General features: G+C 31.7%; 1 protein-coding gene across 1 annotated transcript; it reads left to right on the top strand.

The window, feature by feature from the left end:
- Positions 1-847: 847 nt before the first annotated feature.
- LOC123693838 (progestin and adipoQ receptor family member 3) lies at positions 848-15,101 on the top strand. The gene is made up of 7 exons (XM_045639077.1): positions 848-1,155; positions 1,305-1,528; positions 2,295-2,451; positions 8,842-8,994; positions 12,973-13,161; positions 13,505-13,573; positions 13,865-15,101. Exons 1-7 carry the CDS (start codon positions 1,084-1,086, stop codon positions 14,027-14,029), a joined length of 1,029 nt encoding a protein of 342 aa, XP_045495033.1. The 5' UTR covers positions 848-1,083; the 3' UTR covers positions 14,030-15,101.
- Positions 15,102-15,519: the final 418 nt, after the last annotated feature.

The following is a 15,519-nucleotide window of genomic DNA, read 5'->3' as shown; positions in this document are numbered from 1 at the left end:
CAATGAATGTTACTGATTTGTAACAAATCATGTTTATAATTATCATGGATAAAAATAATTTTGTTAACTTTTGCAGGATTTAGACGCGATCTCTTCGCAGTTAAGACTAGCCCAGCTACAGAAAAAATCCTTTTACTTGGCGTGCTTGAAGCTGGGATAGATAGCGATCGCGCTAATTCGGCAAGCTCAGGATAAACATTTTTTTTTGTTCCCAGAACTTAAGAATGTTGCCCTTTACATCTCCTAAATCTGAAGGGTTAGCCGTAGCCAAATATCTCCAACACTCTTGAGCGACGTCGTCATCCCCATCAATAAATCTATTGGAGTGTTTTTTGGCTAGCTTTTGGAGTAAAACATCTGGCATCGATATAGTAGACATTGTCTATTATCGTTGCCGTGTTGTAGACAACAACGCGTGCTGTGTTCGCGCGCAAAATTTGAACTCGGCGCCAATTTTTCTGTGACGCGGCGGCGGCGGCGGCGCGCCGGGTTCTCTCGGCGGCGGCACGCCGGCGTGGCGCGGACCTCTAGTCACGACTACAGTCCTATCGAACATAAAACCAACTTTAATGCTCTAAAGTCTGACTGCAGTGGGCTTACTGTTGAAAAAATATTCAATTCTTGAACACTGACACAAAGACGATCTATCTATAATAGACTGCTTTTCTGCAATAAGCTGCAGGTGTCACAAAGTAGTAAATATCGGAACACAACCCGCTGACGCCTGTCAACACCAGCTGTCATACTGACATGATGTCATCGCGTACTCGTCACTCGTCAGCATTGCTCGCATAATATACATAGTAGTCTTTGGTCAGACATCAATAATCGGCATTCCCATTTCCCATTCGCCAAAAAATATCAGTTGTTTATTTCGCGTTGTGTATGGTATTCGTATTCGATTTTTCGGTCATGTAAATGTCGTAGTTTTAAACGGGCATATCCCTACTTTAAGTTCGTATTTCTTGATAGGAACGCATTGTTATTTCAAAGTGCAATCGTTTTAAATCTGTGATAAATAAATTAGGGTAGCCAGAAAAAGCTTTTTTTTTATTTTTCGAGGGCAAAATAAAACTATTAAAAATGTCCATAACTATGACAAGAAAAGTAAGTGAATGCCAAGCAGAGACTGTTCAGTTTATGGCTATAGAAAAAGTAAGTTTGATTTTATTCTTTATTTTTGTGGTTGAGTTTTATATGAGATAAAAGCTGAATGTTAAATGTGAAGGTAAATAAATGGATAGGTTAATTATAATATAGTAATAATTTCAAGCAGGTAATTGTTTAACACTTATTTATTTTAGGTAAAAGATACATGCACACAAGAAACAGAATGTTGCAATGGTACAACTCTGCTCCATAGAGGGAAAAAATTAGAGGATAATAATAATTTAACGAAAGAAGATATTGAATACATAAATTATAGACAGCTTCTTAAATATGAACAAGCTCCTGAATATTTACAACATAATCCTTTTATCAGAGATGGTTACCGCAAGTTATTGCCAACAAGACTGTGTTGGGAGAGGTGAGCTTTGATCTGCTTCTGTTTTAAATTCAAACAATAACAGATTACACTTTATAAAAAAATGTTTGTTAAAGTGCACTTTTGAACTTTAATCTTATCGAGTTTAATCGAATAATTGGGGATTTTAAGTTATGAGATTTTTAGTTAAACAGGTTCTGAGATACGAGCTTTTAAGCATACTTGAACTTGTGTTTTGTTATTTTATAGTATCATTTCAATATATACCTACCTACTCCATACAAAATTGTAGCATGGTCCATACAGGTATATAATTTAGCATATAATAGGAGAATAATGTTCCAAAGTTGAATAAAATCATTTTTCATAATATTATCATCTATATTCTATACCAATCATAAAACTGTCGTGTCTGTTGAGTCAATATTGAAATACCTAACTGATTTTTACTAAATTCATATAGTTACTTACTGTGCAAAAACCTCAAACTTGTACTGACTGTACAAAAATAGTAATTCTCAAATTTGTCTGTCTGTCTGTTTGTTACGAGTCTTATCAGGAAGAGCTGGATATTGGAATTTTTTAAATCATTTGAATATGCCCTGAAAAATAAAGCTTTATTAAAAAGTATTTCCTGAAAAAAAAGCTGTATAGCAATACTGCAAATTTGTATGACCCATACAAATTTGAAAAACTTTTTTAATCTGAAAAGACTTACTCTCCTTGTGTCCCTTGAGAGTTGAGACCAGCTCATTGGAGAAATCTTTGTAAAATTAAATAATAAAACTGAAAATGCAATTTGTTCCAGCATATTCTGGTGGACGAACGAAACGATGAACATATGGACGCACATATTCGGTTTCTTCCTATTGCTATCGTTAACAATCAACGATCTGGCGATCATCAACATCCACGCTACGGTCACGGATAAGACGGTCGCGGGTATTCTGTTCTCTTGTTTTCTAGTGAGTACTTGTAACACCGTACTTTCATTTTATTCACAAACCATGACTATCGCGATCGATGGAATACCTCATGCTCGACTTTTGATTTTACGATCCTCATTATTATGGCACATAAAAATAAAAAGTGCTTCATGTAGTTAATGCGATGTTGAAGTTAAATGTGTAAATAAAAATTATGTTATTTAACACTCAAACCAGTTATATGGATTTGACATAATTATAAGTTTTATTATTTTGTATTTTATCAAGTTCAAGTTAAGTATTTCTGTTTGTTGGGATTGGAGATTTCTGATGAAGGTTAATATTTTGTATGCCTTTATTTTATATGTTTAGAGCATGCAATTTACACTTACAAATCTTCGGATATAAAAAGTTTTTATTACAATAGGTAATGCAATTGATCCTTTGTGTTTGCACAAATCATTAAACTACCAAGCCATGTTATGACGTACGGCATACTTGATACAGAATGAATAACAGCATTTTTGTACGTCAATAAAACTAGGATTGAGCTTTGCAATAACATCGTATGATTATAAACACACCTCAACACACTAAACAGGTTTCACATGTGACACTTATTTCGTAAAACGGATTCTTCTTTCTGTATTGGATGTCTGCACTTCAGTTTTGTGGTAACGTAAATTGTTACGAAACCAGAGGCCACTTCATTGAGTCGAAAGCATGCCGTCAGCTGGCTCTTGCTAGTGAAAGTTCAGCTTCCGAGCAAAAAGACAACGCCTTTCAAAGGTCATCTTGTATAATTCAGATGAATCTTAACGTTTTCCAATCGTTAATTTTAAGTTTTACCGTAGACTAGGTATCTATACTATTTGTTGTTTGTATTTACGTAGATAACGTCGAAACTTCTATCGATTGAACTTTATTCAAATGTTTATCTATTTATATGATATCTATTAGTTTGAAAATATACACTTTGAGTAAATATTTTCAGTTCAAAAGGCAGGCATAAATTATCACGGTAAATACCTACATGAACAAATGGGTAGTTTATAAATTTTGCTTCACTGATAAACACTTCTCTTATTGTAGGTAATTTATTACCTTATAACACACATTCATATCTAATGGAATCGTAGAAATGTTTGCTGCAAATAAAATAAGATGTTCTTCCAAAAAGTTATCCTTATAAAATAGCAATTTTTAAAAATATAAGATTTACGTCAGAAATCAGCATTTACACAAACACTCATCGGTCAGTAGTAAAAAAACACCTGTTTATAGATTTAATTAAAACACTTTATTTACGTCGTAGGTACCTACTGCGTACGTAGTTTATTGCATAATAAAACAATTCATTTGAATTTATTTCCATTCAAACAAAAAGAATATCGCGTACTTACCTGTGAGCTACTTTATACACTTAAAATTAAATAACGTAAATTCAGTTGGTTTTATTATTATTATTGATATGTTGAAGTGTTTTTTGTACCTCAGGTGTCGAAAGCAATGCTTGCTGCGTCAGCTAGTAGACACTCTATATACCTAGTACTAAATACATAACAAAAAATTATATCTCGTACCTAGCAATTAAACCCTACTTAGTACCTAAACCTAGGTAAAAAATAAAAAAAAAATCATGAAAAATTAGTCTTCCATCTCAATATCATAATAGGTATATCTACCTATGTGGATATTAAAACATGTCATTTATATCGCCTGTTTTTGCCCGTGGTTCATAGTGAACGCCTGACGTAATATCAGTAATATTATAGTGTCATTATAACTCCACCTGCACGAAAGCACTTTCCTTACGTAGTACTTACTTACTAAAGAGAAGAACTTTCACTATAAATACAATATGCTAACTCATCTGACAAGAATGTTATAGACAAATCTTATGGAATATCGTATAATAATGATTTTTTTGTTATGATATTCGGTCATAGTGAGGATACCGACATGTCCAAGCGTAAAAAGTTCGTTATGAGACATTTGCCAACACGCACTTGGCCATCGTGGTGGATATTCATATTATGATCGCAGTCATCAGCCGTGGTTAATTATAGTATTGTATGAATTTTCCAGTCAGTTCACGGCGTAAACTGACTGGGAATAAGAGGTCATAATACTGCCCCAATTCTCTTATGGGAGGCCCGTGTCACTGCAGTAGGAACATGTATGAGCTTTTCTGTTATTCAAAAAAAAAATTCTTTTTTAGTATATAATTATGTATATAATAATTGTAACATATAACAATGCTAATGTTAATAAGGTTAATAGGTAAGGTTATAACTTATAAGGTCCGAAAGTTTTTTACTGCCTTGAATTGAGTATCACATTAACATTTATTATATAAAACAATTATAATAATATGTACACGATCTGCACTGCGATTTAAACAATGGCGGAAAAACGAGTGTCCTTGATATTATGCCAGTTTTCTTGATTCATAAACTGGTAATAAGAATGTTTTGTTGTGTAGTAGGTACGTACTGTAATTTTTGATCTTTTCTTTAGGAGGTGGTATCCAAATTTAAAAATAAATCCTTAGTTTGTTTTTTTAGATGATTTTATAGTTTAGAATGATAATAAGAACCGGCCGGCGCTTTTGAGTTACGGAGCCCTAAAAAAAATTTTTGTACATATAAAATTATGACTATCTATAATTTTTAATAATAATTTCTTCTTAAAATCTATTTAACCAATAACAGGTCAATCTCTTAGCTATTATCTGTGCTATTATTAACATTTCAATTCCTAATTAGTAATTAGTTCGATACGTATTATTAAAATGAATACGTATATAAATAGACTAAAGCAGTTATTTTATTGCATATTTTGCGAAACTTCTTTTTATTAGGTTATCAGAACTTCCTCGTACAAAATGGTAAACAAAAATTCCATTAATTATTATATTACCTATTTGATTATAATATATTTTAATCCTACTTGTTCAAGGTTAGCTCTACCACGCTCTACTTACAAATTGATCATATTCTTATATACAAAATATATTTTATTTTAAAACGTGGTTTGCAGCGATATATTTAATTACATAGGGTAATTGCGCTGGTTTGCCGTCCAGCTTCTGTTTTCGTCCATTTGACTGACCTGCTACAATCACGTGCGTAAAACTTGAATACAAACCTACCTTCCCGCGCAAGTTTGCACTTTTTACGGTCCATAATGTTTAAGCAACAGTACTATCAACATTAAAATTTGATTTGACAAGAAGAGAGTTCAAAAAATTAACGTAAATGTGGCCGCTTCGCATACGTGCCTTGCAGATGTCATCGCGCGAGAGAAAAATTTGCCGGCGAGAAAAGTTCATGGTAAGGTAAATCACTGTTTTAGCTAGTTTACGTAATGTTTTTGGTACGTATGTTTATTTATAAGCATAATAAACGCAATTATAAGTGTTTATCATACATTTTTATAATACTCTTCGAAATATTAAGTGGACGGATACTAGGTTACCAAATTCTCAAAATATTTGGTTTTCGTCCAAGTGGACGGAAACTCAAACAGCTACGTGAATATTTGTTAGGGTCATTTTACTTTATCGGACCTTTAAAATACTGAATAGTTTCTCCCGAAGTGATCTTTATTGCTATTAGTTTAGTTTTTTTGGTTTCCGTCCACTGCTATGTCAGTGCTGCCAAAATAAAAAAATATTTAAAGAAGTGGACGAAAACTAAATTTAGCTTTAAATGTTTTAGTTTTCGTCCATGAATGAGTATTGGAGTATCCAAAAATTAAATATAGCCATTCTTTTGCATTACTTTTCGTCTATTTTTACGTATTGAAAAGTTTTCTATTCAGTATCTTCCTTATAAATAATTGGTGAGGGCCAGAGTGTTGTAGGTACCTAATATTGTCATTCATTCAGTCATGTATCATTCTCCTTATGTGAAGTAGAGTCAATTATTCGTAGCATAAATGGGGGTAGGTCAGACATAATACACTGCATTTTTCTTGATTATCATTCACTTGAGTATCATCTTTTATTCTAGATCTGTTTTGCCAATGCAGTATTTTTTTATTATACTTACTCAACGTATCCTCAGAAAGATCTTACTGTTTTTAGATGGCCTCGAAGGAGTCTAAGAAATCTAGAAAAAAAAGACGCTGCGTACACTGAAGATTCTGTAGCTAAAACTTATTATTATGGCTGTGTGTTTATAGTACGTTTCATTTGATAAACAAAGTATTAGAATGAAAATTTTTGTTGTTAGAATGAATATTTCTGTTTTTTTATGTTATTTCTTAGTCCTGTAATTATTACTTGTTTCATTTACATTGTAAGGAACGCATTCCTTTCTTTATTACGAATGATTATACAGTCATCACTAACGCCTATAAGGACTGCCAAGTGCTACATAGATCTCAGTGTTGACTAGTTATATTGATTATTATTAGTAAAACCACAAGTAAAACTAAACCTGGGTAGTGAGAAATTGTAATGTTAATGAAATAAACGTATATATTTACCTGTAATTGATTTTAAACTTAATAGTTGACCTACCCTCCTTTTTCTACACGGTGGTCGAAAACTAGCTTACACTAGGACGAAAACCAGTTTTTTTGGACGAAAACTAGCATTTACCCTACTTTTGCAGAAAATAATTTAAATAAAAAGATACATCAAAATGATTTATTTTCCCTTAATATTATCTTAAAGAAGACTATATAAGGACTTAAAAAAAAATTATATGTTTAAGGAAGGGTGCTCCAAAATATTTATTTCGTATCACAAAGTTGGCAACTCCTATAATTGGACGAAAACCAGCGCAATGACCCTACATAATATTTCGACCACTAGCACAGAATACATAATAGTAGCTAAACGCTACAGAACGGACACTCTCCGCCTCCCGCCAAAATTAAACACTTACCTCACCCCGCACGATCAGACATGTTATGGTACCCATTTCCCCGCAAGGACGATACCAACGACGTCTTTAGACGAAACGCAACGAAGATTGACAACATTAATCAAATTAACTTAAAGCAATTTTATTATTTTGGATTTGTGATTATCGTTTTTCGTAGAAAATGGTTAGATATTGTGCTGTTTACGGATGTATTTCATCAGAAAAACGCGAATTTTTTTTTACGCTAGTCACAAATGTGCCAACCATAAAGAGTTTACACACACATTTGCAGTCTCTACAGTGTGACTGTCAAAACTATAATTTTGTATGGAGTGTCCGGGGTGTGCCACTAGTTTAAGTTTTTGAACTGACGTGTTTTTCGATAGAAATATTCCATCTAATGTTATACCACAGTATACTTACACAGTATAATAGCAGCTAACGCTAGTTATTCAATAAATTGAATAAATTAGTTAACCTTCCATTGAAACAATTTATCGATTATATTACGCCTTCATAATTAGCGTATTTTCCTACTGGGATGTTTATATCCTTGGTGCATTGTATTTCCGTTGTTCCTTTTATAGGTACAAATTGAAAAACAATGTCATTGACATCATACATAAAAAGTTACAGCCCATATAAGCAAATATAAACTTATAGTACTGACCCGGCCTTTGTTGATGCTAGCCAAAAACGACATCACCTTGAATTTTATGATACCCTCTTTGCAAAAGATGTTTGAAATGAATTTTCTAAAACGGGATATTCAAATCTCGAATCTTCCGTGTTCGAAATATAAAAAAAATTAAGAATAACATTTGAGTTTTGCTTTAAGTAATATGTTATGACTTATGACGTACATTTGCAAAACCTGTATGAGTTATTATCTTCTTACTTATCTCAACATATTTTTAACCATTAACCTCGTGTTACATTATTGTTATTATTTTTCCTGTTATACATTTTTCAAGAATTATTACAATCCTTACTGACTAATTTAATAGTCATGAATCAATAGAAAATATACCGTAGTTAGTAAGTTGTATGAATTTATGATCAGATAATTTAAGATATTTTTATACAGAAATGCTCTATACATTTTCCATTTTCTCACGTTATTTTTATATTAGCACGTCCTATATTATGATAATAATTATTATGTGTCCATCTTGTAATATAACGATTTATCATAGTAAAATGCCTTTCAAAATTTTAAATTGTCATGATTTAATTAGATACGACTATTTTTATACTATGCACAGCTTTTGGCCTTTTTCTAGATATCATTCGATCTGAAGAGTTTGTTTGTTTGTTTGAACGCGCTAATCTCAGGAACTACTGGTCCGATTTAAAAAATTCTTTCGGTGTTAGATAGCCTATTCATCGAGGAAGGCTATAGGCTATATAATATCATCACGCAGCACGCTAAGACCAACAGGAGCGGAGCGCAGCTAGTAATATTATAAAAGGCACCTCACTTAAAAATGTGCTCTTATCCACCACAATAAGCGTTTATTTTGTATACACAATAATATTTATTTGTTTCCAGATATGTATGGCGCTGTCGGCCCTCTACCATACGTTCTCGTGTCGATCGGAGACGGATTACAACACGTTCCTAATGTATGATCTCTTTGGGATAGCTCTCTCACTACTCGCAATCTACACTTCGGGAGTTTACTATGCGTTCTGGTGCAATCATGTGAGTATTGATTAACGTGAGTTGTATATCGGTAGTAGGGGCAATGATATTATCAAAACATTTCTAATTTAGGTTGATAGATATGCATATTGCATTCCACATGTAATCGTAATATTATTATTGACTAGCTTTCCGCCTGCGGCTTCGCCCGCATTTTCAAAGAAAAACCCGCATAGTTCCCGTTCCTGTAGGATTTCCGGGATAAAACCTATATTACTCGTGGATAATGTAGCTTTCGAATGGTGAAAGAATTTTTAAAATCGGGCCATTATTTTATGAGCCTATTCATTACAATCAAACAAACAAACAAACAAAGTTTTCCTCTTTATAATATTAGTGTAGATTACTAAAATTAGTACGGATATGCCGTAAACACTAAACATAGACTATTTTACAATTTATTAACACACATATTTCTTAAAAAATTCCTCATAATTATGTAGAATGTACTAGAATAGATTGGACAATTAATACAGTTAGGTACATTATAAATGGATGTTTCAATGGTTACACTTAATCGAATAATTGCAGGATATGGTACGACGCTTGATGCAATTTATAATGTCAATTATTCGCAATACACACACTGGCTATAAAGTTTAATAGTATATTGTTTAAAAGATAGAGTCTACACATACATTCCTAAAACTGATAAAAATATTGTTTATAAAAATCTATATCAAATATTGCAAGAGTTTTGAACAAAAAAGTTCAATTACTTACATAGGTACATAGGTATACATACCTAACAGATACCGATCAATTTAATTATTTTGTCCTTGACAGGTACAATTCTGATTTAGATCAAAGTTATTAATATGAAATAAGTAGTAGGTATATTATTATTAGTCTGTGGTAATAGTAGAATGAATATGGGATAAATTGATGTTACGTGAACGATGCGGCATTTTTATCGATTATTACTTACTACGTAATAAGACAGTTCGTTAATTGCAACATTTTAGAAAGATTTTCTACATGCATATTATAGTCAAATTTAAATTTAAATAAATGTTCAGTCTGGCTACTTCTCAAAACGTTTTTAATGTTGTAAGAAGTTCGTGCCAGATAAATTTCTCTAAAGCTGGACTTAATCAATATACGTAATGTTATGTCATATTGATGAAGAATTCTTAGAAGAATATTAATTTGATTGGCTTCACAAATTTAGAGCAGTTGCTTTAACGAACATTTCTTATAATGGTAAGATAGATTTTATGAATGAACATAGGTTATCTCGTGTAACACGCAGAATGCACGAAGTTTATTAAAGACTAAGATATAGATCACCAAACCGGAACCAGTTTGAAGTCAAGTCATTACAATTACGTAATGAAATTATTCAATTACACTTGTTAGTTTAGTTGTAAATAAATTCACTTGCAATTCAATTCTTAAGATGATTACAAGACAATCGCTCTACAATGCTTCATTCAAAAGATTTTTCGACCATCGGAAGTAACTTTAAACTTTTAAGTTCATTGCCATTTCAAGTGTACAACGACCTTTAATATCTCATTGTACGGACCGACTCGTGCCGATACTTATTAAAGAAAGATATAAAGTTTTTTTGCCTTTGTATTTGGTACTAGCCGCTTGCCCTGACTCCGTCCGGGTTCACTAGTGATAAAGTTAATGTCACTCAGGAATTATACAATTTTGGTATAGACGGACAAGAGTCAGAATTTTTAATATAGGTTTAAGGTATATAGGTAGGTAATGTTTTGAGATAATATCCTACACACATCTCGCATCTACAAAGTTTTACGTCTTCATGATATTCGTAAAGTATTTAATCAAGAATCATACTTTTTATCCTTTTTTATTAGGATCAATAACCTAGATCAACATAATTATTAAAATTTTTGTATTATATGTTACAGCTAGGGTAGGTATATAATAAATATTTTTTTAGCCGCAAACAAGTATGACCTCAATTCACGTATAAATGTTTAAATTAATAACTATTGTTGTGTTATAGTGAAATTAATTTACTTCTTTATTCTCTCAATCATTGCTAGGATAAGTGAAAGTCGAGACTCGACAAATCATCTCGCTTCATAGCTGACTATAAATTATTCACGTTTCTGTTACCAACGCTGACATTTATCTTTGAATAGTTTACATATATTTCTATATATAATTTATAAGAACAGCATGTTTACGTTCGTATAAATGAATAAATCTATACCAATTATTGAATTTATAAAGGTTTTTTATTACCTTATATTCTGACTTTTTGTCTGACTGTTCTGTTTTCCAAATCCGATGTATAGTAATGAAAATTGAACCTAATTTGTAAGTGTGTGTTATTAATAATAGTTTAAAAAGTATCTTAAATGTATGTATCCTTATCAATGATGGTCACCTCCACCAAGAAAGATTAGGGATTTAAAAAATAAATAGTAACTAAAAGGTACGTAATATCAGTAAATATAGTTCATTCCAAAAACGTTATTTGAGGTTTACAAAAATGGAAAGCACTTAGATATAATTATGTACCAGCGTCATGGACTTTCACAAAATTATTTGCCGTTAGAGCCTTAGAACGTGTGACGTTGGTTATTGCTTAGTTATGTGTATGCAATGACCTTATTTTTTACCCAGCAATGAATACCATTTATAAAATTGCATCGAATTTTTGTAATATACCTATACAAATGTCTAATCTAAGTGTTGGCACATTTTGTATATTTTTAGTTATTAAAAGTCTCAATAGTTTAATTCGTATATATTCTTATCTAGGTACAATACCCCGTGGTATTTAAATGTCTCCATAAGATTATGTTCTTCTCTATTATTAGGAAGATATTATCTTATCACTGACAAGTGTGAAGTGACCAACTACATGATACTGCTAATTAATTTTAGTACTTTCCAGAATTGTGAATGGAAATTCATATTTACTAAACAGTTTACGGTATTGAAATGCTAACCAAACCGGTCCGCCAATTATCGATTCAGTCCACCGATTTGTTTAGCAACATGTGTAGAACTCTTGCAGAATTCGTTATTGACCTTACCCTACGTGCTGTCAACTAACTATTGTATATAGTTCAAGGATATAGCTAAATTGTTTTGTAATATATAATGAATATGTAACGCAGTCCTTAGAACTCACGGTCAAGTACCTACTTCGACTGAAATGGCTCGTAAACATAGCATGCTTCTTAAAATGACCATTGTTTGCGTTTTATATCTCTTTGTTTTCGTCGGTTTCCAGAAACATTGAAAACCAAATACCTACCTTCCTACGATGTCGTTAATACGTGGAATTCAGACATTACATAACAGAGCAGTCATGTTGTTTAATTTTGTACCAAAATTATTATTTTTTAAATTATTCAATAGATTGTTAATTCAATAGAGAGAAAGTGCATAAACTAAAGTCTAGACTCTAGTAGTAGTATGCATAAATATCCATATCTTAAATATCTCAAAACCGGAGGCACACTTCAATAGTAATATTTAAATTAGTTAGGACTTACTTTACTCGGCCATATATTATATCTGTTAGATGAGGGTAGTTTGAGTTTATAAACATAATATTCTGTTGAGCGATATACCTAGTTGATCAACAATGTTTCTGGAAACTTTGTTTTAATGTTGTCGTTCCTCGAGCAAAAATTTTTCAACTGCAACACAGGTTGTTGCCCGAAACTCCGAAACCTGATTCACTTTTGCTTGGTTATAAAATTTTCTAATAGTTCTACAACCTTTAGAGTAGGTAGTAGTTAATATTATTTTAGTTTATATCCTGTGTGTTAGAAGGCTGATCACCAACTTGTCCCTTATGAAGATACGTAAAATCAAAAATGCTACATGCATAATACAGATGGGCGAATAATAATGCATATGCCCCATACCACACTGTCCCCTACACGCAACTTAACTTTATTATGTTGTATGGAAATTTATTTTAAGCATTCGTTATTCCCAAAGAAAGCCTCCCAATTTATTAATTTTTCTGGTTTCCAGGGTCTTAAAGCATTCTACATGATGTCGGTGACGCTGATCTTCACGGTTGCGATGGTGCTGCAGATCCCTCGTCTGCAAGTGCCGTATTTGGTGAAGATGTGTGTGTTCATCGGCTGGGCTGCGTACGGTGTGGTGCCAACCATGCACTGGACTTATGTTATGGGCGGTTTTAACAATCCTATGGTCCAGGTTGGTGGAGTTTTAAGTGTTTTGTTAGGGAACTATAAATATTATGATTTAATAAAATTTTTTGCTCTATTACCAACAGGTAATTACATTAATTCTTTTTAGTAAAAACTTCTATTCTTTAAATATTGACCTGAACGATTCAGCATAACGATTTTTCTAATCTGAGATTTTGAAACACTCCTTAATTTCGAACATATTGTAACAGGTACAACATAAAATTAATATACATACATACATTATTATAAGTACATTTATACTTAATTTTCATCAATTTTATAAGTTGTGCTTGGAATAAAAAAAAAATAGATTTTTTATTTTTAATCTTCTATGTTGTCGTTTTCAGATGTTCTTCCCTCGCGTCATAGGAATGTATATTATCAGTGGGACAGCCTTCGCCATATACGCCTTCAAGGTTGGTATAATAATATTAATCCACTTACCATATCATGTTTATTCCACTTTCACGCAAAATAGTAAACATTTATTGTACTGATATACTCTGGCCTAAAAAGGCTCTGGTTATTCATTATGGGCACCACGAAAGCTATGGGCTCAAACTGAACTAAAATTTAAATCAAAAGAAGAAAGCTCTTTTGCACTAAAATTCAGAACAAATGTTTAAATAATTATTGTTATTTGCAAATTAAGTTTGAAAGAAATAATTTAAAAGTAAAATAAGATTGACATATCGATTTTATTTCAGATACCCGAACGTTGGTTTCCCGGTAAGGTCGACTATATTGGCCATTCCCACCAATGGTGGCACGTGCTCGTGCTCGGAGCTCTCTACTACTGGCACAACACCGCGATGATGTACGTCCAGTACCGCATGAACCACGGCTGCGCCAACAACATGAGAATATTCTAAAACATTCCAGAACAATCGGGAACATTCTAGAACATTCCATATTCAAATTGTAGAAGACTCGATGTCTCGCGTAGCGACATCTATGTGCGCGAATAGAAAACAAAGTTTCGTAGTTCAAATTAGCTGCAATAGGTGGCGTTAAACAATAATGGCTCAAATTGCTCAAATTATTACTATAAAGTAGCACTTTTTTGTGCCTTTGATAGTTTTTAATACATTATGATGCTATATTTTGTAAGGTCTGATAGAATAAAATTTAATTGTTGCAAATTAACCATAAATTGAATGTTTATTTATGTTATTTACGTTTACCTGATTAATGTTGTGTCTTGAGCAGTTAGTTATTACAAACAGTTATTTTTGTTAGTTAACCTCCTCATTTTGAATATTATAAGTGAAATAATTATACTTTAAAGTGACCTGAGATAATTGTCATTTACTTTTTTTTAATGATAAAACAAGACTTTCGGAAAAAAATAAACTAGGAATTTATCAATTTTCTCATTATTGGTGCGAAATCAACGTATACGAATTTAAATAATTAAAATGTAATTGATATGAATTCACAAATTAGATTTATATCACTTTTTTACCTCAACTGTTAATTAATAATAGGAATGACATGTAGCATTTAAGTATGTATTTATTTTTATGTTGTATTTTTATATTATCAATTAGAAAAATAATTAATGTATGAATTATTGTAATAGATCTGATTTATTGTTCTCTTTTTTAGCATTTATTTCACCTGTGATGTTTGTTTTCCGCTTGAATTCTGTATTTTGATTAGCGCGTCGGATTCATATTTTTCATTTTAATTTTAACGATTCTTTTGTGTTTAAATTTCACTGGTATAAAGATATCGACGATACGACTTACTTGATCATACTCAAAATTAGAATTTTTAGTAATTATAATTGTTTAATAAAATCAGTATTTTTACCTAATATAATATACAATACATATAATATAAAATAGTTTTTCAAGTGGAATTTTCGTGTGTGTCTTAATTTTTTATACGAATTGTTTAATGGGTGGAAACGGGAATAATTAAATAAAATATACCTTTTGATTTGGCTGTTTCATTTTTATCACATTATCTATGTAAGGAATACACAGTAAAATATACATAATCCTGTCCAATCTAGTCTAATGATAAATTTAATTGCCTACATAAAACTTTTTGTTTCCCTTTTGTCAGTCACATAATTATTATAACGCACCGTGCGTTGATGTAGTAACAAAAAAGCTTCAAAAAAGAGACATAAAAGTTTTTTAACCTCATAAAACTATAAATATTTTTTCTTTTTCTTCCGTTGTTTACAGGGCCGAGATATAGGTTGTAATCATGACGTGTGCACAGGCGATTTTTCCGTAACTATTACAGATAACAAAAAACTTTAAACTGATATCGAAAGTACTTAACCTAATGAGTAAAATGGCCGTAATAATTTTAAAAATAAAACGAGAAACATAAATTATTTACATAT

The sequence above is a fragment of the Colias croceus genome, chromosome 8 (assembly GCF_905220415.1).
Source record: "Colias croceus chromosome 8, ilColCroc2.1".
In the NCBI taxonomy this organism is placed as follows: Eukaryota; Metazoa; Arthropoda; class Insecta; order Lepidoptera; family Pieridae; genus Colias; species Colias croceus.
Note: the sequence above shows the minus strand (reverse complement) of the source record. Positions and strands in the feature narration are given on the sequence as shown.

Coding starts and splice junctions, on each gene's coding strand:
- LOC123693838 (XM_045639077.1), top strand. CDS start 1,084: ATGTCCATAACTATGACAAGAAAAGTAAGTGAATGCCAAGCAGAGACT. Junction 8,995..12,972: donor ATGCGTTCTGGTGCAATCAT/GTGAGTATTGAT, acceptor TCTGGTTTCCAG/GGTCTTAAAGCATTCTACAT. Junction 13,574..13,864: donor TCGCCATATACGCCTTCAAG/GTTGGTATAATA, acceptor ATTTTATTTCAG/ATACCCGAACGTTGGTTTCC.